This window comes from Plectropomus leopardus, chromosome 12 (genome assembly GCF_026936395.1).
Source record: "Plectropomus leopardus strain MGB_pleo_1.0 chromosome 12, ASM2693639v1, whole genome shotgun sequence".
In the NCBI taxonomy this organism is placed as follows: Eukaryota; Metazoa; Chordata; class Actinopteri; order Perciformes; family Serranidae; genus Plectropomus; species Plectropomus leopardus.
In genome coordinates this window covers 24307712-24328837 of record NC_142187.1, presented here as the reverse complement: position 1 = coordinate 24328837, position 21126 = coordinate 24307712, and the positions used below count along the sequence as shown (strand labels likewise).

The following is a 21126-nucleotide window of genomic DNA, read 5'->3' as shown; positions in this document are numbered from 1 at the left end:
TGGCTAGAGTTGAAAGTTTCTTGTAAATGACACTAAAAACAACATTCTTGCTGTATATTGTTTGTCATTTCCATTACATATAATAACATTAAATGTGTGTTTTCTGTTTAAAAAGAACAAACATAGGAAGTCAGCAAATACTCATCCATCTTTTAAATGGTTACGGCTCCAGTCTGATTTCAATCGCACAGCTGACTGGTACTCAGTATATTTATATGACAGAATATATAAAAGTGCATATTTAACAAGTGGACATTATTGACAGAGGGTGCCTGATAGTCGCTTGCAGTCAAAATGCAGTGATGTTGCCACCGGAGCTGCAATGATTTATCACTTTATTTAACACATTAGTTGTGTAACTTTTAATTTAATAGTCAACTCATTTAATAACACATTAATAAGTTTGAGTAATTTTCAAAGGAAAAATTGTTTTAAATTTCTGCGATTCCAGTTTCTTAACTCCTCTATGACAGTAATCTGAATATCTTTGGGTTATGCTTTAAGCAGTACAGTTAAAGATGTCATTTGGTTATTTGGGGAACACTGACCGACATTTGTCACCATTTTCTGATCAATGAATCGAAAAAATTAATGACAATGAAAAAAATAGTAAAGTTGCAGCTCTCATTGCCTCAGTGTGTGCTGTGCATCATAACATAGATTCAACTAATTGATGATAAAATTCATAGCCAGCTATTTTGTAATTGATTTTAATTGAGTAGTTGTCGCAGCCTGACCAAAATTGCTGATTAATTTTCTGTCAATCAACTATTGGATTAATTAATTTGTCGTTTCGGTGTCTGCAAATTAAGTGTTTATCAGCAAAAACTAATTATTATTTTCAGTGGGGTTGGTGTATTAATGATGCTGTAATATACATATTATTTCATTGAAAAGAAAAGAATACCAATGATTTCGACAGCTAAGATACCAATTTCATAATGTTGTGCTTTTTGCTAGATTGATATGAATATATAAATGAAGGAAACTTCATGACTGACTTCATGATCCCCTCACCCACTTCTGACACAAAATCTCTGCGCTTGCATGCAATTTAAAATTTGATTTTTGGTTACACCACCAACTATTTCCTCCCCTCAAGGATTAATGGTGTTTGGTCAATTTGCATATATTTCCTAGTAAAAATAAACTAAGTGCTCTTCGCTTTTGGCAACAAACGTGTCACTTCGTCATTGTACCACTTTGTTGTAAGCCCCATTTGGATGGGATTAGTTTTACGGTGGAGGGAGGAGGGGAAAAGTAATCGAAAATGGGAGCGTGTCTGTAAATTTGAGTCCCATCTGAATCTTGCCATGTCAGTAACTTGTGCGGATTTTAGCGGCCGGCCAAATCTGGGACCTCCCAAATAACCTCTGATAAAAACCTCAGCTAGTCCCATCCGAAATGACAACCCTAAGATAGTTTGCAAATAATATGTCATTTCCTTTGCAGGGGGGAGGGGGAATCTCTCTCTTTTGGCTTTAACCCCAAACTGACATCACTCTGCTGCTCCAGATGCAACATTTCATCTCATTTTTCCTGTTTTGTCATCGTTTAAACAAGTTTGCTGTCAGTTGCGGAAATTATGTTTGATTATTATGATACATTTCTGTCGCAATGGCAGCACATGAATGGAGTTCTGTAACACTGGAGACTGATTACGCACGTTCCTCCTCTCCGCCTGCATGTTGTTCATTAACATCACACATGTTTCGTATTAGCAGTCACTTTATGTACATTTAGCTGAAAACTAATCCAGTTTGAATGGGGCTACAGTGTGTAAAAAATTTACATGGTGTCACTGCATTTTTCCCCCAGAAGGTGTGAACATCAACAGATCACCTGCTGGAAACGTGTTGAAGGAGTGAATGAATTTGTTGTGAGAGTGTTGTGAGTTTAGGTGGGGGTGATGCTGTCAGACCAATCATGGTGTCTCTTGTAAAAATGTGTTTTTAACATCGCAGAGAGCTGGAGGTGAGCAGTGTGTGTTTGTGTGGGGAGTGCTAGAATTATGCATGGAGGAGGTGAGAGGTGCGGCTGTCAGTGCATTTCAGAAAAGACTGATTGAAAAGGAGAAAGCTCTCTTTTTCCGTGTCAGAGTGGAGCTGCTCTCTGCTCCTCTCTGGTGACCCTACTGCTTAACCAACTGCTCTGGGGTCAGCCTATTCATTTCAATGCCAAGCAGGATTGGCTACTGCGCTCAGAGTAACCTGTGGCCCATTATTAGGGAATGAAACAGGCATTTTAGTCATTTTTTAACTCACACATTTTCAGATTTGCAGCTCAGCTTTTGCTGAATACATCTGTTCTAAATCAGCCATAGTAACCTTTGCAAAGTGTTGAGGTGGAGATTTTGAAAATCAGTGTATTACCATTAAACTTTTATATAGATTTAAAGGCATGCTTTGCAGGCATTTTTGGAAATTTTGCCCCTTGTTCCTGTATGTACACTGCAAGCTATTGTAGCAACATTACATTTGTCATAATGGAACAAATTAGTTTTAAGTAGGATTTTATTGACCCCAGTGCCATCATAGGTTTTGCTTCTTGGTCCGATTCTTTATTAATTCCCTTATTGATCTCTGATCACTTTTCTATGGAAAAAAAGTAAGCCTACACAGGTTTTTAGTGTCAACATGACTGTTCATTGTCTCTGAGCCTGAACACCGTGTAGACACATTGTAGAACAGAAGACATGCATGTGACTAAGGTGTGCAAAAGCTCTACTGTTTGACCGTTTACTTAGTCAAAGGCAAAAAATGCAAAGCCTGCCCGCGGGGCGCCTATGTTATTATAACAAGATGTTTACCCTCGGTAACGTACGTGCTGCTCAGTTGGGAAGCAGTGGCACTCGTGCATAGACTGTCAAATATATGGTATTCCTGGAATTTGAGCCCACGTTGAATAGAAAAATGTTTCGGCATATTGCCTTTATGAATTGAAATAATAATTTTGCATACATAACAAGCAGTACTGTTGTCATCTTTCTTTGTAAACAAAAGCCACATTGTGGACCTCTTTGTCGCAGATTTTAAGCAGTGTAGATGCATGAGTTTGACGTCATTGTTTTGCAATACCCAAATGCTGGAAAAGCGTGCCGGCACTGGCATAAGGATTTGATAAGGTCCAGTTCCAGTGGATCAGACATTTTGGAAATGGCTCTCAATGAGAACCAATTCTTGATTACCATCTCTACACTTTGACAGCATTTTCTGTAAAACTCCTGGCAAGTGCAGTTGCCAGCACAGTACTGTTATTTTTCAATGTCACTACTGCATTTACTTCAACAGTATTTAAGCGTTAAATTGATTGCAGTATTCTACTGTAGAATGTGAGGTTTACTGTGTAATACTGTAGCTGCTTGTGGTTTCTGTCCCTCCATTAGCCCTACTTTTGGTAAAATTAAAAATACTGCTAAATGCCATAAAATAATACAGCAGCTCATTGTTTGTGTTAACTCTTAACAGTGCATTAGTGTTAGAATTTGGACATATTTTAACAGCAATTTGTTACATTGTTCACCTGTGAAAGTGAAAGCCAACCCCAGATTTATTCTGATTTTGAAACAAGCTTTGTCTGCTTGACATTTTGCCTCTCTGTATTTGCAATTTATGGTTCTGTTCCTAAGGTTCTCGTAGCTTTATCTTAGATGCATGCTGCCTCCTCCATGGTCACTACCTTTTTATTAAATTTCATCCTGTGAGCTGTTCCGTCTAAAACAAAAATACAGGCAGAGGGCAGATAAAAACACTGCCACACACTTCTCACCATAAGTGATGATTGTTTGAGTCATATACATTGTATACAAATCCTGCATACTATACCTTTTAATTATCTTAAAATTACCAGTTACAAAGTCACATTCATATATAAGTTAGAGCTGAAGAAATTAGTCAAAAGAAAATTAAAAGAAATTCAAACTACAACCATTGTAATAATCATTTAGGTATCTTTTTGATGCATACAGAATAAAATCAGTGGTTTCAGCTTCTCAAGTAATTATTTTTCAATCTTCAGATATACTAAAAACAATATTTTGTTGTTTTGGGTGATTTGAAAAATTTGGAAAAAGAAAATCGTGATACAAAGCGTGATGCTTCAAACACCACCTAAAAATGGTAATTTAATGAGAAATTTATGCATAGTCTAGTATCTCTGTTTTTTTCTTATCTTGCATGATCTTTTGCAAAGCACCTTGTTTTTGTCATCTATATGTGCATGCTTTTGCAATTATTTTGGGGTTATTTGAAGGCATCATGTTGGACTCTAAAAAATTTGCATGTGTCTAAAATTTACAAACAAAGCAATTAATCGATGAATTGTGGAAAGAAAAATTGGTTTAATAAATAATGAGAATAACAGTAAGTGAGTTAATAACTTACAGCCTTGAGGTCACTGTTGTTAATGATGGATGGAAAGGCAGAGACAATAATAGTAGTGAGTTTTATTATTTCGTTGACAGGTGATTTCAACTACAAGCCTTGACAGAAACATCCACTTTTACCCTTTTTTTCAAGTGGCTGCTCCTCCGCGCGGCTCCTTTTTGAAGACTACACACCGCCCTCCCTTCACTTTGCTTGACACTAACCTGGTTGTTCAGTCTGGGTCGCCTTTGTTCTCCTCACTTTACTAAGCTTCTTTGCTCACCCCTCTCTGTTTCACTATGTCCATCTGCCCGCTGGCACTCTATCTTATCTGCTGCCTCAATCATTTGGCCGAGAGCTGCTGAACACACCAACTGTTGTGCTCTCTCTCTCTCTCTCAATAAAATAGTGAAGCATTGCACCTTTTGGGGGGTTTCTCTCTGGGCCTTTTGAGCTGCACTGAAGAACATTTCAACTTAAAAGCATATTTTCTTTTCAGAGTTTTTCCTAATGTCACTTTAATGTAGAGCCATTCATCCTGGAAACAAAAGAAAGACATAAAAGACGAAATTTAAGTGCCTTGAATTAGAGTTTTGCATATTTAACTGTTAGGGTAAGTCATTCTGCCCCACACCTAAACAGAAGATGTAAGAAGTTCTGAGATCTATTAACTGTCTTATAAACATCTGTTGACACATAAATTATTTATAGGCACTGAACCAAGCTGTAATTATGATGGAATAAGTAGCACACACGGGCCCATAGGAAAAAATCCACAGACACGTTTTCCTAAAAAAAAAATAATTAAAGCAGGAAGAGAGCTGAAACAATTAGCTGAAAAAATGATTTTCTGTTAATTAATCAGCGAGTACCTTGATAATGAGTCATTCCTGTATTTTTTTAAGCAAAGATGCATTCAGCAGCTACAGCTTTTGCTCTGGGTCAAATTAAATATATGCAGGGTTTTTTCAGGCTTTTTAGATAACATACTCACTACATTTTGGTTTTGGACTGTTTGCTAAACAAAACAAAACACTTAAAAAATGTCACCTTTGACTCTGGGAAAATGTTTTCACTACTTTTGTGCAATTTTTAGGCCAAACAATTGAAAAATGAAACAAAAATATTCAGTAATTTAACAAATAATGAAAATATTTGTTAGTTGCAGCCTTAAAGCAAACTGTGCATCAAAATAGATGAAAGCCACATAATTTCTGAAAAATTCTCTAATCCCTTCTTTTTTCCATTGCTATGAAAATAAAATCGCTAAAAAATGGTTTCTTAAGGATATAAGGATATTTTGCTGCACAAGTTCTTTTCACTCTTTTATTGAAAGCAAAATAGAAATGACAGGCATAGAACACTTTTTTTTGTCAGACAGTATTGATACAATTCTCATCCCATCGAATCCCTGGGCAACTACAATAAATAGATAAATTTAGCAAATAAAAATAACAATTGTGATAATAACAGATAAAACAACACAAGTAACTTCATTTAAAAAAGAAAAGGAATGAATTGGTTTCTGAATTAGGTTTCAGAGATCATAAGTAAAAAAGTAATCATGGCATGTCGTGTATCATCGCATGACTTCACTGAGCGTCTCATGCTCAGTGGTTGCTCTCAAATCAAAGTTAAAACTGATTTTAAACCTTCTCAAGACTTTCTCAGTTTATCAGTTGGTCCCAAAAAATGTGTAAAATGTCCAATGGTATGTTTAAATTGCTTGCTTTGTCTAACCAACAGCAAAAAACAATTCATTTATATTAATTTGCACATAATCGAAGACTAATAAAACCAAAAAATGTTCTCTCTCTCTCTCTCTATATATATATATATATACATATATATATATAGAGAGAGATAGATAGATAGATAGATAGATAGATAGATAGATAGATAGATCATCAAAATAGTTGTAGATTCAGCGAATCAGCGAATCATTGCGACTCTACTTTTGTAAAAAAAAAAAAAAAAAACCCGTCAAATTCTTCTAAAAGAAAAAAACTCAGAAAAATGTATCAATCAAAATAGTTGTTAATAGTTGTTAATCTAATAGTAGATTAATAGTTGCAGCTCTACTTTCATTAAAAAAAGCATAGAAAGGTTTGTTTAAAATGTTTTGTTGCTCGGAAATTGAGGTAAAACTGCTCTTAAAAAGACATTTCTCTGGGAATCAGTTGGTCCAAAATTAGTATAAAACACCAAACATATGTTCAAATTGGTTGTTCTGTCTATTTAGTCATTTGACTCTGTTAGAAGATTTAGAGACCAGAAAATGTTTTTAATTGAGAACCAGTGAAATTCCTTTTATAGAAAAAGACTCAAACTAACATACTGATTATTACAATAGTTGTGTGTTTAATCGACTTATAGCTCTACTTTCATCAAAAAAGAGTTTTTTAGGGATATTGTGATGCTCATGAAAGTTACAACTGCTCATACACAAGTCAGTACAGTCTAAAGTTAATCACTTGGTCCATTAAATAGCAGTTGTGTTAAACAAAATGACTTAATTTTCTGTCAACTTTCAAATGATTCCTGCTGTAGTGAAGACATTTGAGAGGTCTTAATTGTGTCAGCGTGTGCAGCTGTAAACCTCAGTTTACAGCCTGTTTATCCTAATGGTGTATCTTATCGGCTCCGTGTTGAGAAAACACACTCTGCAGACGGAGCTTGATGTCAGCTCGTCTCTGTCTCCGGCGGTTGATGGCAAGTTCACTACATCTTTGGTGGAGCCAAGGAAATGACATCATGTCCCTGTAGGGGTTGAAAGCGCAGCCCTGACAGGACTGTCATGACAAAAGAGTTCCTTGGGAACATCAGGGTGCACCGAGGACAGAAAAAAAACTGTCTGGAGGCTGTGTTTTCTTAGTTCCTGTAGTTCCCGTCTCCTACTTCTAGCCCATCAACCATTTTGCGATGTTTGAAATTCCCCTCTCACATGTGCGTTCTTTTTTTGCCCCTGAATGTAGGGCATGGGGGCGGGGCCGAAAGTTCTCCAAATTAGTAGTTATTCAAAGAGTGGAAGACGGATCATTGTGTTGGCAAGATCCAGCTCAACAGAGCCACATCTCTATTTCACTTGTAGGTTTTCAGCTTACACTTGGACTTGCGCATTAGTTTTGTCCCGGTCTTACTTGATATGTATGTATGCGCTCTTTATCTCTCTCTTCTCGGCGTTGACAATTGAAAATAAATTAACATTCCTGGGCTTTATTTTTGTCTTCTCTAAGCCTGCGGAGAAAACTTGGAGGCGAACCCAGGAGGTCAGGCCATACTCACAGGCTGTCAATCCTCCGCCGTGACCCTACCGCCCCTCTCTTTCTCCCCCTTCCATTCTTCTCCTCCTCTTCTCTCCCTCTCCCATCCATTTAGTCCCTCCCGGCTTAGAAACTCCCGAACTCCCCCCTTCTCCCTCTCGCTCTTTCACTGGACGCCTCTCCAGCTTGAGTGAGGCAGACACAAGCTTTGTCAAAGGAAACTCACATTCATTCAGCCGGCTGTTGCACGCAGCCTTGTATTTCATGTGAAGACATGTGGGCTGTCTCCTTCTATCCATTTGTTTTAATTATGTTTTAATTGCTTGCCGTCCTCTTTTTAAATGCTTGCTTATTATTTCTATCAGGCTGATGTGAAAAATTGGCTGTGGACTGTGATTCTCTCCATTATCTTAACTGATGATAGATTTCTCTCCTTGGGTTTCCACTGTGTATGTATGGCAGAGAAAGAAAAACAGATGTCGTGAATGTTTGCGTACCATTTTTCATTTCATTGGTGGATTTTTTTTTGGTCTTGTTTCCAGAAGGACATACTGTTAATAGAGAGAGAGAAAACCTGGGGGACTGTATATACTAGTATTTTTTTAGGAAGAGGAGCTGAAGGCACAGATGAAAATTAATAACTTGTATTTTGTCAGTGGTCTTCTGGTGTATATTAAACGTTGAGCTCATTAGATTTAGTGTAGGTGGTGACAGTTAGTCATAACTGTGTACTTTTTTTTTTACGAATCTGCCTCAGTGGAACATGATGATCATTATGCGAAAATCGCTGGCCGAGAAACAAGTAACCTCAATTCCCAGGCTTCAGGGGGGGTGTTGGTGTAGATAATTCCTCAGCACAATCTCTGAGGGGTTTACGATGCCTCTCTTACCTCTTAAAATCATTTTCTGCTTGAGAACATCTTAGCCCCCCACAACCATCATCCCCCCCTGTCCCCTGATGTGAAATTATGATACGTCTGTCAGTGCTTGTGTAAAGCATCTTAATGTTAATCGCCTAATCCTTTTATCTCAAGTCCGGGGCCGATTCAGAGCAGAAATCCCACCAAAGAAAACAGTGTTTTTAGGAAGATGAGCATAGCTGTGTCCTCCACCAGCTTAAGGGAGAAAGAAGACATGTTACTCAGCAGGGCAGCGGCTGATCAGGAGAAAGAACCCTGGGGTGGAGGGCAAGTCTGCATCCGCGAGGCCTGGCAGGCTCTCGCCCCCTGGTGTCTGGAGGGGCTGAGTGGCTCAGCAGGCCCAGCAGGCCAGAAGGGCAGGGGGATGTCCCCCCAACAGTTTCCAATCTCCTCCTGTCAACCACCATTATGGTTACCCCATGGCCCCAGGCCTCATATTTGCAGAAGATAAATGGCTGAGGAAGAAGTCACGTGTGTCTCAGGAGGATTTGGTGTTGTGCCCCATATTAAAGTGATGGCAGTCTTGTTAGAGGAGCGTGAGCAGTAGGCTTGGGTTTATCTCTCTTTTTTTTCACCTTCCTGCTGATAGAGCCCACCCCCCACCCCCCATTTTCATTTTCAATCTACTCAATACAGAGTACACTCAGGAGATGTCATATAAGGGTTCCCATGGTCATGGAAAACCTAGAAAAGTCATGGAAGGTCATTGAAAGCCATGGCACCATTAAAATGAATCAAAGTTTTGTTAAAGTCATGGAAATGTGTTGTGTGTAAAATATTAATTACATTAATGTATAACATTATGGTGAAATTATCCTCTATAGCTGACAATGAACCATAATATGCATCAGTGTGTGAAAATCCTTAGGTTATGTTCTGTTTTTGTTTATTTATTCATCACGAAAGTTTCTTCATTTTCTCCCCATTTTCCATCTCTCCCCCAGTGTATGCCCATTAGGCATGCTGATAATTTTTTAAGCACTTTTGGCTTCAAGAGGAGGGGCATATAACTTTAAAAGCCAGTATTTTGTATTTATTTTACCACCGGTATTGAACGAAAAAATTTTGGAGACTTTAGTGATTTTTAGAGAAACCTTAAACCTTTTTTTTGAAGGTTTTTCTGTTTGTTTTAAAGAGAACATGTTTGGAGGGCATTTTTTGTTGAAAGATTTTTTTCGTTTTAAAATTTTGGGGGATTTCTTTTTAAACTATTATTTTTGCTGATTTTTATAGAAAACTTTTCACACATTGTGAACACTGCTCACACATGGCCACTCCATGGCATGTGATGGGCACTGCATGCAAAACATCCTTAATACAGCCACTCCAGTATGAAGTTAATAGAAAGATTAGGGTCCATATTTCTGATCATATTTAAAATCACAGGATTTCTAAATACCCTGGTATACCGCCCATGCCTAGTGAGCAGTTGCTAGACATGGTGCGAGACTTCCCGCACAGGAGAGCTCACAACCTTCAATTCGGTCTTATCTGATCTGGTTCGGCGCCACTGGCAGATAAACAACTGGAAGACAAATAAAACCACAATTCCTATAAAAGCCACCCAAGTTTAACTGATAAATTATAAGTTAGCTGTATGTGCGTTTCCTTGGCACAGACTGTGCTACAGAACTGCTCGGCCAGGGTGACCTCAAATGAAAATAAACACTCTCAGCCTCCTAGGTGCAGATCCAATCGAGGCCTTTTTTTTTTTTTTTAAAGTTATTATCCTCCAACCAGGCGTCAGTCATGTATAGAAGGAATCCTATGGTGACTTAAATTATTACTCAGTATGCTAATGTGAAAGCTTCCCATGTTTTGTGGGTTCACATGTTGCCAAAAATATCCAAGCGCATTAGTGAGGCCCGGAGAGCGATCAGAGCTGACTGCTGTGCTGCTCAAATTTAGGTTCATTATAAAATAATCAGGGTAGTTGACGAGTGGCTCTGGAGGAGAGGCATTCAGAGACGGGAAACATTCACTCTGCTCTGCTTAGCGACGGCTACCAAGTGACCAATTCTGTTTACAATTTGTGTGTGTGTGTGTGTGTGTGTGTGTGTGTGTGTGTGTGTGTGCGCGCAGTGGGGAGATGCTGGATGTTAACCACATGGGAGTAAACAAGCTACAACACATTGGTGTGTGTTTGCTCTGCAGGAGTGTGCATGTCATTGGTTATATGTTTGTGCAGGCATGCATATGTTAGTCTGTGTGTGTGTGTGTGTGTGTGTGTGTGTGTGTGTGTGTGTGTGTGTGTGTGTTTGTGTGTGTGGCATTTCACATATGATACAACACATCCCTCCTCGGTGTTTGACTTTGGTAAGCAGCTTATCTGTCTGGTGTGTTAGTCCGTCTCAGGCTCTAACCTTTCGCTGCGTCTGCAGACAAAGGGCTGTTTTTGCCCACCCTTGATAAGGAGGGAGACAAAAGTAGCTCTCAAAGCAGCTGTGTCTCTAATGGCGTCCTGTGTGAACGTGTTGCCGGAGCGACACGCTTTCTCCCGCGGGGATCTGGGAGTAAATGGGAAAGGTGGAACAGGGAAGAGTGGGAGAATGAAGCAGTGTAAACATTGTGTTGTAACATGCTGCAGAGTGCAGAATAAGTACAGAGAACCAGGCACCTTATCTGCTTTGTTTTCATGTCGCTGCCATCATAAACATCTGTGGAGGACGTTTGAAAATATCTGTGAAACTTCTGGAAAATGCTTTTGCTTATTCAAACAGCAGTCAGGAATTCTGTTTTCAGGGTGTTTAGAACTGTGTTTGACTACATTTCATTATTTGCAACACACACATGCAGAATCCGGATTTAAAATTGGCGCACCTAAGGTTGTGATCAAGGCTGTAGGTTTTATATCAACAGTGTGTTGTTTTTCTGTAGGGCGACACGGAAGTTGACATCGCCCTGGTTCCCTCGTCAAAAAGCGTATTAGAGTTTTCCATTGTATCTTGGATTGTTGGAGAAAAAAAGCTCTGTGGTAAATGAGCGTTTATGATACTTGAATGTTTTGTTCAGGAAGATAATTGTCACAAATGAGCACCACTTTCATGATTTTGAAGTCTAAATGCAATCACCAGACGTAAAAACTTATGGTTAGGCTATAAACAAATGACATTATGGTTGCGTGTAATATCCCTACCTCAACAAGGCTGTAATTGATGACGTTCTGTAGTCTCATTTAGCCACTTGTTAGTAACCACCTTTTTTCAGACACATTAAAGCTTTAAAGGTCATGAGTGAGATATTTACTGACGTATTTTATGTCATTAACCAAACCTTTAAGTCTCTTAAACTTTTGTTAGCCACGGACCTTATTTGAGGACTCCAACAACCCATTAACTTTCAGAAGAGGGAAACATGAGTACTAAAATGCTAACTCATTTCTGGGTTTTAGGACTCATTATGGGTAGGGGGTCCTCCTACAGAAAAAAATTAGTGTCAGACATTTCCTGCATTGTGGGAAATTTTAAATTCTTCTTATTCTTTTAAATTTTTTCCAGTACAAAAAACGATTTTGGAATGGCCCTGGAATCGAACGAGTACACAAGTCTGTGCACCTTTCCGATACCATGTAATTTATTAATAAACTTGAAAGTAGTTTCCTGCACAGCAAGTAGCACTGTTGTTTTCGAGAAGCAAAGACAAATTATTGATTTCTGGTAAATTGTGTAACATTAGCTGTTGTCAAAATGTCATTAATTTGGCAATAATGTACACTTTAATATCTCACCAGCAATGGTGCATGCCCACCATGTCTGACCAATTCACAGTAGTTTGGGGAGTTATGGACTTGTGAATAATTGGAGGACTATTGATCAATCAATTCAGTTAGCTGATCAGATTGATGGATGCGAGGAGCAACAGCTGCAGACTTTCAGATCCAGCACAATTTACAATTATGATTCAGTTTAACTGCAACTGATGTTTTACTGCGCCAGCTGTGCCCAGAGTACACTCTGCGGTCCGAGAGTGTGGCGCAATAGCACTCTTAATTGACAGTCTAGATCCAAAATATAAAATCAAATGTGGTAGCAGATGTTTTAATTGTTTTGTGGTGCCACAATTAAATCAATACGTGGAAAACCCTTAGATGGTGCTCTGTATTGGCTGATAAGCAAGTTTAGGTATCAGAATAGGTGAAGAAAAAAATGGCATTGGAACACCTGTTATTTTAAATGCAAGTAATGGTGTAAATGTCTTTAATTTTGTAAAAATAAAAGTCCTCTGCACACCAAATCTGCGTTTATGGCTGTGATGATACTAATAATTTCCTCCATTTATTGAATTAAATTGAATATATTTTATTCAAAACAAACATTCAAAAAATAAATAAGTAAAATGCTTTGCGCATAAAAACAAACAAATAAAAAACAATAAAAAATAATAGTGCTCATATATAACAGATTTTCAATAAGCAACATTAACTTTATGCTTTTTCTTCTCTTTCTTTTTCTCAGATGAGAAGATGACTGGTGAAGCTTCTCCGAGAACTACTGATCGTTGACATCGCTGCAGCTTTCCGCTCTCCCACCGCAACACAACATACCACTATTATTAGCCAGCACGCTCCCTGGATTGTCTGCACACAGCGCACAATGGCCTCTGCCCTGTGGAGGTGTCCGATGTTTCGCTGCCTTTTGCTCCTTCTCTTCTGCTTTCACTGCTCACAAGGTGAGTTACCATGGAGTTGCATGACAAAAAGTGTTAATGTGATTCTGGTCAACCTTTCAAGAAGCCACTTATTATTCAGCTTACAGTATGAATGTGTGGAATTTATTAGCACACATTCTACAGCGTGTGGTAATAGTTCTTCTTTAATGGTTTTACCCTTGGACTGTGAAAAATGTGTTTCAAACACTTTGTGCCAAAGTAATTGAATATTCCTGCCAATCCACGGACACTTTCACTGACACATTTCATTCACTCCCAGAGCAACACTCAAACAATGTGTCAGAGACCTTCCCCCGAAGGTTCATAACTGCACCTTTTCTGCAATGTGAGCCTCATAGCAGATTGTCTGAGTGTACTTTGAGGTGCCGAAGCAGCCAAGAGTAGATGCATTTTTTATTTTTGCCTAAATCAGATCATTCTGTGCAGCCAGTGTACCTGAAAGCATCAAAAGCAAGGCAATTGATTCAGCGCCAGACTCTGGGAACTGGGAAAGTATGTGTCAGTGTTTTTAATTGTCTGCAATGACATCCCAAGGCTCTTTTTTGCTTCCTTCCCTCACTTTTGATTAGTACATTTGGCTGTAATTACAAGTATTGTCACAAAACACTCCCGTCTGTTACATGCTCATCAAAACCACTGATGCTGGTATGCCTGCTTAATGATGATCATTACATTTTTTCCCCTTTCAGTCCCATTGTACCGGGAAACAAAGTAACCCAAAATCACATGCTTGTGTGCCAAGCATTGATTACAGATACATAGTTGAAGCGCATTATTTTGGGGGCTTCCTTTTCAATTTGGATTTTGCCCTTGAACTCCCTCTTAACGTTTTGTTCTGTGATGGATTTCTCTTCCAGTTTTTATTTCAGATCTGGCTGTAGTATACAAGTTGGTAACAACGACAGATTGTTACAGAGCAGGCTATCCCAGCAGTCGTTTTAAGTAGAGGTGCATTTTTCTTTCATAGATTAGCAATTTTAGATAATATAGAGGAGTCTTACTGAGGCATTTGAAGAATTGCCCTCTGATTTGGCTGAGAAACAGAGTTGGAGTTGCTGGATTTCTTAAAAAGAAATAGTGCTTTGGTATGTAGAAAGTCCAGGTTTTGGGTTTCATTTGATGTGAGAGCTCTCCGGCCTAAGAATGCATATTTGCCCATCCATCAATAAAGGAGTGTGTGTGTGTGTGTGTGTGTGTGTGTGTGTGTGTGTGTGTGTGTGTGTGTGTGTGTGTGTGTGTGTGTGTGTGTGTGTGTGTGTGTGTGTGTGTGTGTGTGTGTGTGTGTCCCACTGAAAACAATATCTGATTCTATCCACATGCCACTCACCTTCAGCCCGTCCAGCCCTGAGGGCCGGCATCCAGGCGCTTTATGATCTACGCTTCCATCACAGCACCGGCAAAACAAAAACTCCACTTGATAATTGCCTCCTGTCCCTCACCAGGAGAGAGTATAATCAGGTTATCGCTTTCACCCAAAACATTCCCCATGCTTTGAAATGCTCATTGACATCGCTGAAAAGTAAGGGATTTTTCTCTCTGGTGGTATTGACTTTCCCAGCACATTGGAAGAATGAACACCAGTCGGGCCTCTGTTTTGACAAACTTTATCAATATGGGCAAAATCAAATGGGGCTAACTGCTTGTAGACATTCGGTGTACGTAATAATTCTTAAAGCAACCATAATCATGATTTTAAATTAAAACTGTATCAAATGACAATGTGAATGAGTCATAGTGATCAATCCTACAAATGAATTATCACTTCAATATGAAGCTACTCTTAATTTTATGGAGCTTTATAGCTAATATTAGGACATTGGCCAGATGATCCAACTTTACTGTTTTGGTTCACTCTCAGCAGTTTTCCAGCAAAAACCTTCAAAAAACCCACTGCACACTACCTGCTCAGCACCAAAGCCCAGACAGACACAGTTAGAGACTCTCAGGTGAACACAATGGAGCATTTTGCAGCTGAAAAGACAGATATCATCACATCTGCCCCGGTCAAATTATTCACTATAAGCAGATAATGATTATTTTAACTGATTTTTGTCTTTATTTCTAATGCAGATTACTATCTAATTGATTTTTTTTTTATATGTATAACACATAGATAGAAAGTAACGAAACAGACAGCGTACTGAATTTTATCTACTGTTTTAAAAACAGCTGTTTCAAACACTTTTCAAATCACTGTCAAGTATTTAAAAATTAATTCCAATCTCATTGGCACTCCAAGTATTTTCCTCCGTGTATTTTTTGACTCGTCTGTCCCAACCAAGCAGCAACCTCCCAGGCTGAAAAATGAAGCAAGTGTGTAAGTGCTTAAAATTACAGTTCCTCTAATGTCCACTCAAGGCTGGCTCCAAAACAGAGTAAATCCCCAAAGACCCCCATCTTAAAATGCTCAACTTTATAGCATAAATAAACATGCTGCTAAAAAAAACGGTTTCTTTCTCTATAGCTAATTTCACCATTCATGATTCTGTACAGGGGGGTGAATTTGTTTTTCAACTCACCCGTTTACAAATTATTAAGACATAAAGTTATGCATATTTAGGGGAGGGCAGCTTGAGTGACATGCTGTCTGTGAGGTTTCTGTTCACGGGTCAGATCCACCCATCGCTTCTCCATAGCTCCACCCTCTCGTCCAAATATAGTCACTTCTGGTTCAAAAAAACAAAAACAAGATGGTGATGGCCAAAAAGTCGAGGCTTCAAAACAACAATCCACAAACCAATGGTTGATGCACGATAGCTATGTCCATTATTTATACAGTCTATGCTCCCAACTGGTCCTTAAGCCATTGATTGCGTGAAATCCTCTCAGCCTCAGCATCCTCTCCGTGCAGTTTCTTAAATACTATGCTCTCTCTCTCTCTTTTTAATTTGCTCAAACCAGCCTGTGGAAACTTTGATACTGTCCTCTCCCAGGCTAGCTGCCAATTCTTCTGCGTCCAAGAGCCCACTCAAGGGGGCATTATGTAACTGGGCATTATCAGTCCACTTGATGAGGGCGCCTTCAACCACAGGTGCTTCCCCTGTGCAAGTTAAAAAAAACAACAACAACAAACAAAATAGAATTACTGTAGTGTTAAATTGTTTTCCCATATGTTGTCATGTATGATCAGACCCAAAATAAACACTGTAAGAGAACTACTTAATCACTATTAGCAAATTATCTAACCCTTTAAACCTGGAGCAACATTACTTTTCTTGTGCTGCCTTCAGATGCCTTTCACAATACTTAAACCTTCTAACCCTGAGCAAATTGATGCAATTTCTTTGCAATTTTTGCAAAGAAATGTTTCACAAACTCAAAAAATTTGTCCATTTAGAAATTTCTATTTTTTTAAAAAGGGGGCTAAGGAAAAATGTGTGGGTAAAAAAGAAAAAGAAACTGAGGGGAAATCAATCACATATTTAAAATGATGGCACAGAATTATTATAATTTTAAGCACCGTTTCCAGGTCTTTTGAAGTCATTTGTCCATTTTTCCTTTTCCTTTTTTCTGTCTTTTTTTTTTTTTTTGGTTCTAATTTTTGAGTCAGTTCTTTCACTGCTCATTGGTGTCTTCCCATGTTTTTAGAAAAATTCAAGCTAATTCTCTCAGGTTTCAAAATTTTAAACAGCATTTGTAGGGCGATAATTCTGTTCCAACTATTTGATCCATATAAAGTGGTTGACCATAGTAACAGTAATCATTACAAGCAGTTTCACAGTATTGTACTTTTGTTTACCTGGTTGCCAGAAATATGACTCTAAATAGATGCTAATGTTGCTCTGTAACTGCTGGATGTGTAAATGAGTAACTGTTTGTGAACAAATTCATCGTATCAACCTAAAAGGTGATGACTTGTTGTGAAAGCTACCCCGTGTTTTGCCAGTCAGATGCTTTTAATCTGCAACAGTATAGTAGAAAATGTTCGGTTCGCATCAGCAGTAATTTGCAGCTTTGATACGGTGTAAAGAAATTGAACAGTGAGGCTCTTATCAATGAGATGGAAGTAAAAACAGCAACTGTGATTACGTTCATGCTTTTGTTTTTCTGTGAATTTCCTGTGCGTGTGAAGGCGAATTTGATCTAGCACAGGAATGTCTGACCCGGTCACAATGAAAACTAACATATAGAAACATAATGAAAGACTAGATTTATGAATTACTTTTACTAAAAAAAAGACCATAAATACTCTTAAAAAATGTGATTAGTTAGCATGAAAACAAATACCTTTAAACAATGTCAAATTTCTGTCTTTTTAACATTTCTGAGTGGGTAAAATTATAGTGCAGAGAAAGCATCACTAAACTCTCTTTATATGCTTTTTTTCCCTCAGTGTTTGCACTCCATTTCTGTTTCATCCTTGTGCCGTTATATAACAGATCTATAAAATGATGCTCCTGCTTGAGTAAACTAGGTCACGCAGGTATCAGATTTGTTTGAGATGTTTCAGACCGCCCAGTCTGCGGATATGAAAGAAGACGACCAGATTCAAAGGGAGCAGCCACAAAGGTGGGCCAAGTGCACAGGCACATACCTGCTGTGACTGAATGAGAGCGGTTATCTGAATCTTTAAAGTAAAGAAAGCCAGATTCAGGGGGGATTATGCCGTAAAGTCTAGTGTCAACGCTTTTAGTTGGCTGTTGTGTTTAAATGCCAGAAGGAGCGAGCAGCCACTCTGGCCTTCATATCTAAATATTGCACTAAAGGGAAATGTAAAAGATTAAGTGGTTTGTGTCATATCTGCAGAGACGGGGATCAGAGTAAAGAGGCAGTGTTTGTTTAGGTCCAAGCAAGTGTTCAGCATGGGTTGAGTGAGCGACTGACGGACATTAATATGCAGTTTTCTTCAATAATCAAGTCAGCAGACTCAAGGAAAATGCAAAAAGGAGCAATAGATTCCTAAAAAAAGATTTCCCGCTCTGTTCTGAGCCCCCCGCTGCTTTGGATAACACACTGCACATTTCTCTCTAAGGGAGATTGTGAAATATTCCTTCGGCTGAACATACCAGCATGCTTGTGTTTCTCACCAAAAGGTTGTAAAGGTTAACAATATGTCTCAGCACAACATTTGTCTCAAGCAGTGCCATACATTGTGCTGATGGAGGACCCTCCCTCGTGCCACACTGGCATTTCCAGTCCTGGGGTTGACTGAATGGGGGAAGCTATTGTGCTCTAACTCCTCTCTGGCCCTGGGCCATACACATCCAGTCTGTCATCCATTGATATGCTTGGCTTGCCATTTTATAATTCATATTGAATGCTGCGGGTCTATGGCAGGGCGATCATGAATTATCAGCTAAACCATGGGAGATTCACAGATGACTGGTCAATCTGTGTGGTGAGAACAAGCACAGAGGAAGAGAAGAAAAAAACCTGATATATCAGTCTTGCATGAAAATTTTGCACAACTGGAAGCATTTCAAGAAATAAGGCTGGGGTTCATCATCTGGATTGAATAGGCTTCCCTGCAGATTGGGAGCCACATGGAGACAGATAAATCATCACATTTGTTATTTTTGTCTTCATTTCTAATACAGTTTTGTCATCGTTCTGCCACAATCCCTGTTGCTTTTTTTCACTTTCAGAGCGCAGATATATTTCCGTACTGCGTTGCACAACAATATGCTGTTTTAATAATAACTGAGGACCTGGAAAGTTTTGAATCATGCAAGAACATGAAATTGAAATGAGCCAGAGTCACATGAATCTCCAGGATCAGTGTTTCACTCAGAGGAAATGAAATACAATATCACCCCTGATAGGGTCATCCTAGATTTATTGCAACAGCGATTTCCTGAGTGCATTTTTGGTAAAAGCAAAAGCAGCAAGAAATGTTTCTATTCAATATGCGAATGTGAGAGCAAAGCTCTTTTCCCTCTAGGAGAGAAGCTTATGCTTTATTGTGTGTTTAAACGTGATTGTTAAAGTTGTTGTTATATCACCAGCTGATGAACAAACGCTTAATTTAATGGGCTGGGAGCAACATCGTTCTGACAGTTTGATTTCATTTGTTAAGCATTTCTTAAATCTCTCTTGCTCGCAGCGTCTCGGAGCAGTTCAATTCACACCCCTTATGGTAACAGGTTGTATAAACATTGGAGCAGATGCCTACCTCACTCTTTCCTTTCTTAAATGCTGTCCGCACTTGTATTTTTTTTCCAGGCAGCCTAATTCAAATAATAGATGAGTCCCGCTTACAACCACAAAGTAGTTTGCCTCAGAATCTAAACTTTTGGATTTGCTCTGTGTAAGTCTGCTTCACAGGAGGGTTCAGCTGTCATAACAAAGTAATGCATTTAATCTTGAGTGGAAGCAGAAGGGTTTCAAATAAAATCAAGTCTACACTATAGAAAGCTGTTGAGTTTTTTTGCTCTCTTTGTGCACAGGGAGGTGTTTGCCAACAATATAAATCAGGTTTGGAACAGAGACAAAAGTATTTACGGAGGCAACAAGAACCTGTCGGATTTCAACGCAGTTCAATGTTCACCCAATAGTTTTAAATAGCTTAGAGGCATGTCAGAACTAATTTCATTTGAACAAAAAGCACAAGAGCTAAATAAACATGCAAAAACAAAAGGAGGCGTATAACATTTAACACCAAAGGGACATTGTGCTAAGGCAATCAAAGCAGATTGTTGCTCTCGCTAAATACCTGCGGCAGCGAATTTTCTTTCTTAGTACAACCACTCCAGCTGTGGTTTTTTTTTTTCTCTCTAATCGTGACATACATTTTAAGCATTAATTTGTTAAAGGGAGTTGATTTTTGAGACACATCACGTGTTAAAAAACAACAACAAAAAAACACGAAGGCCATTTGAACAAAAGCCCCCTCGCTGTTCCAAAAAGAGAAAAAGAGCAAGGCCTCAATTAAATTTACTCTGTGAAAATCGTTCAAAAATGATGCATTTGTTTCTAGCTGTCGTCCTCGCTCCGTATCAGAAATGTCATAACAGCTCAGGTCTCACATTTTTTGTTTTCTGCTGGTTGTGATTTACACAGTAAAGGCTGGTGGTAAAACTAATGTCGACAGTGGGGAAAGGACGGCAATCAATAAAAGAAATTATGATGGATTTGGTAAATGTGCTTTTGTGTGCTGTCTGTTACTCAAGTGTGTGTTTAAGTGTGCGCACAGATTTAACTGATGTGTCTGCTCTTTAAAAAAAAAAAAGAGGGAAAACTTGCAGAGAGGGACTGGTGTGTAAATATAAGATAAAACTGGTTCCACTTTGGTTCACCTACCAATGGTTTCTTTTCATTTCTTTCGCTTTTGCATGGCTTGTGGTCATGTATGATTCAAACCAGTGTAATAACGTGTGTCGAGTCTCTCTCTGTGTCTGTCTGCCGGCTCGCTTTCACTACAGGCCATGAATGCAGCTCTGTTGCTTTCACTGTATTAGTAATCTCCTCAGGCTGAGAGGCTGTGCCATAGAGCATGACCACACATTTTTTGTCAAGGAATTAAATGTCACCTCAGGGTGGGTCACCTGCAAACAAAAGGCCACCAGCCGATTTGCAGGTATAAACAGTCAAAGATAAGGAAGCCCTCTCCTGCCGTGCAGGAAATTGAATAAGTACGCAGCAAGAAAAAAGTCAGGGAAACAGCGAAGCACAAAGAACGTTTTTGTTTGCCTTGCGCTATCGGTATTGACCCCCTCTTGTAGCGTATATCCCCATTGAGTGCGCCAGGCACAATGGCCTCATCAAAGATGAGGGGCAGGAAACTGTCTGTCATCAAGATCTCCCCATCTGTGCATCTCTTATCAGCGCTCCTGTTTTCTGCTCGCATTGACCGGAATGCTGGTGGAAGGGAAAGGGGCAAGGTCATCACGCTCAAGCCAATCAAAGTGGTCAGTGTTCCAGAGATAGCAGCGGGTTATTGCCAAGGAATGTGCCTGGATGTGTTTTTTTTCA

General features: G+C 39.0%; 1 protein-coding gene across 4 annotated transcripts in view; it reads left to right on the top strand.

The window, feature by feature from the left end:
* The window catches only part of adgrl2b.1 (adhesion G protein-coupled receptor L2b, tandem duplicate 1), a 197639-nt gene that overhangs the window by 95598 nt on the left and 80915 nt on the right, over window positions 1-21126 (top strand). For all 4 annotated transcript variants that reach the window (XM_088085591.1, XM_088085588.1, XM_088085590.1 and 1 more), the window contains one exon: window positions 13002-13215. In XM_088085591.1, coding sequence (XP_087941717.1) covers window positions 13140-13215 — 76 coding nt within the window. In that variant the 5' untranslated portion in view covers window positions 13002-13139. The remainder of the gene's footprint in view (window positions 1-13001; window positions 13216-21126) is intronic.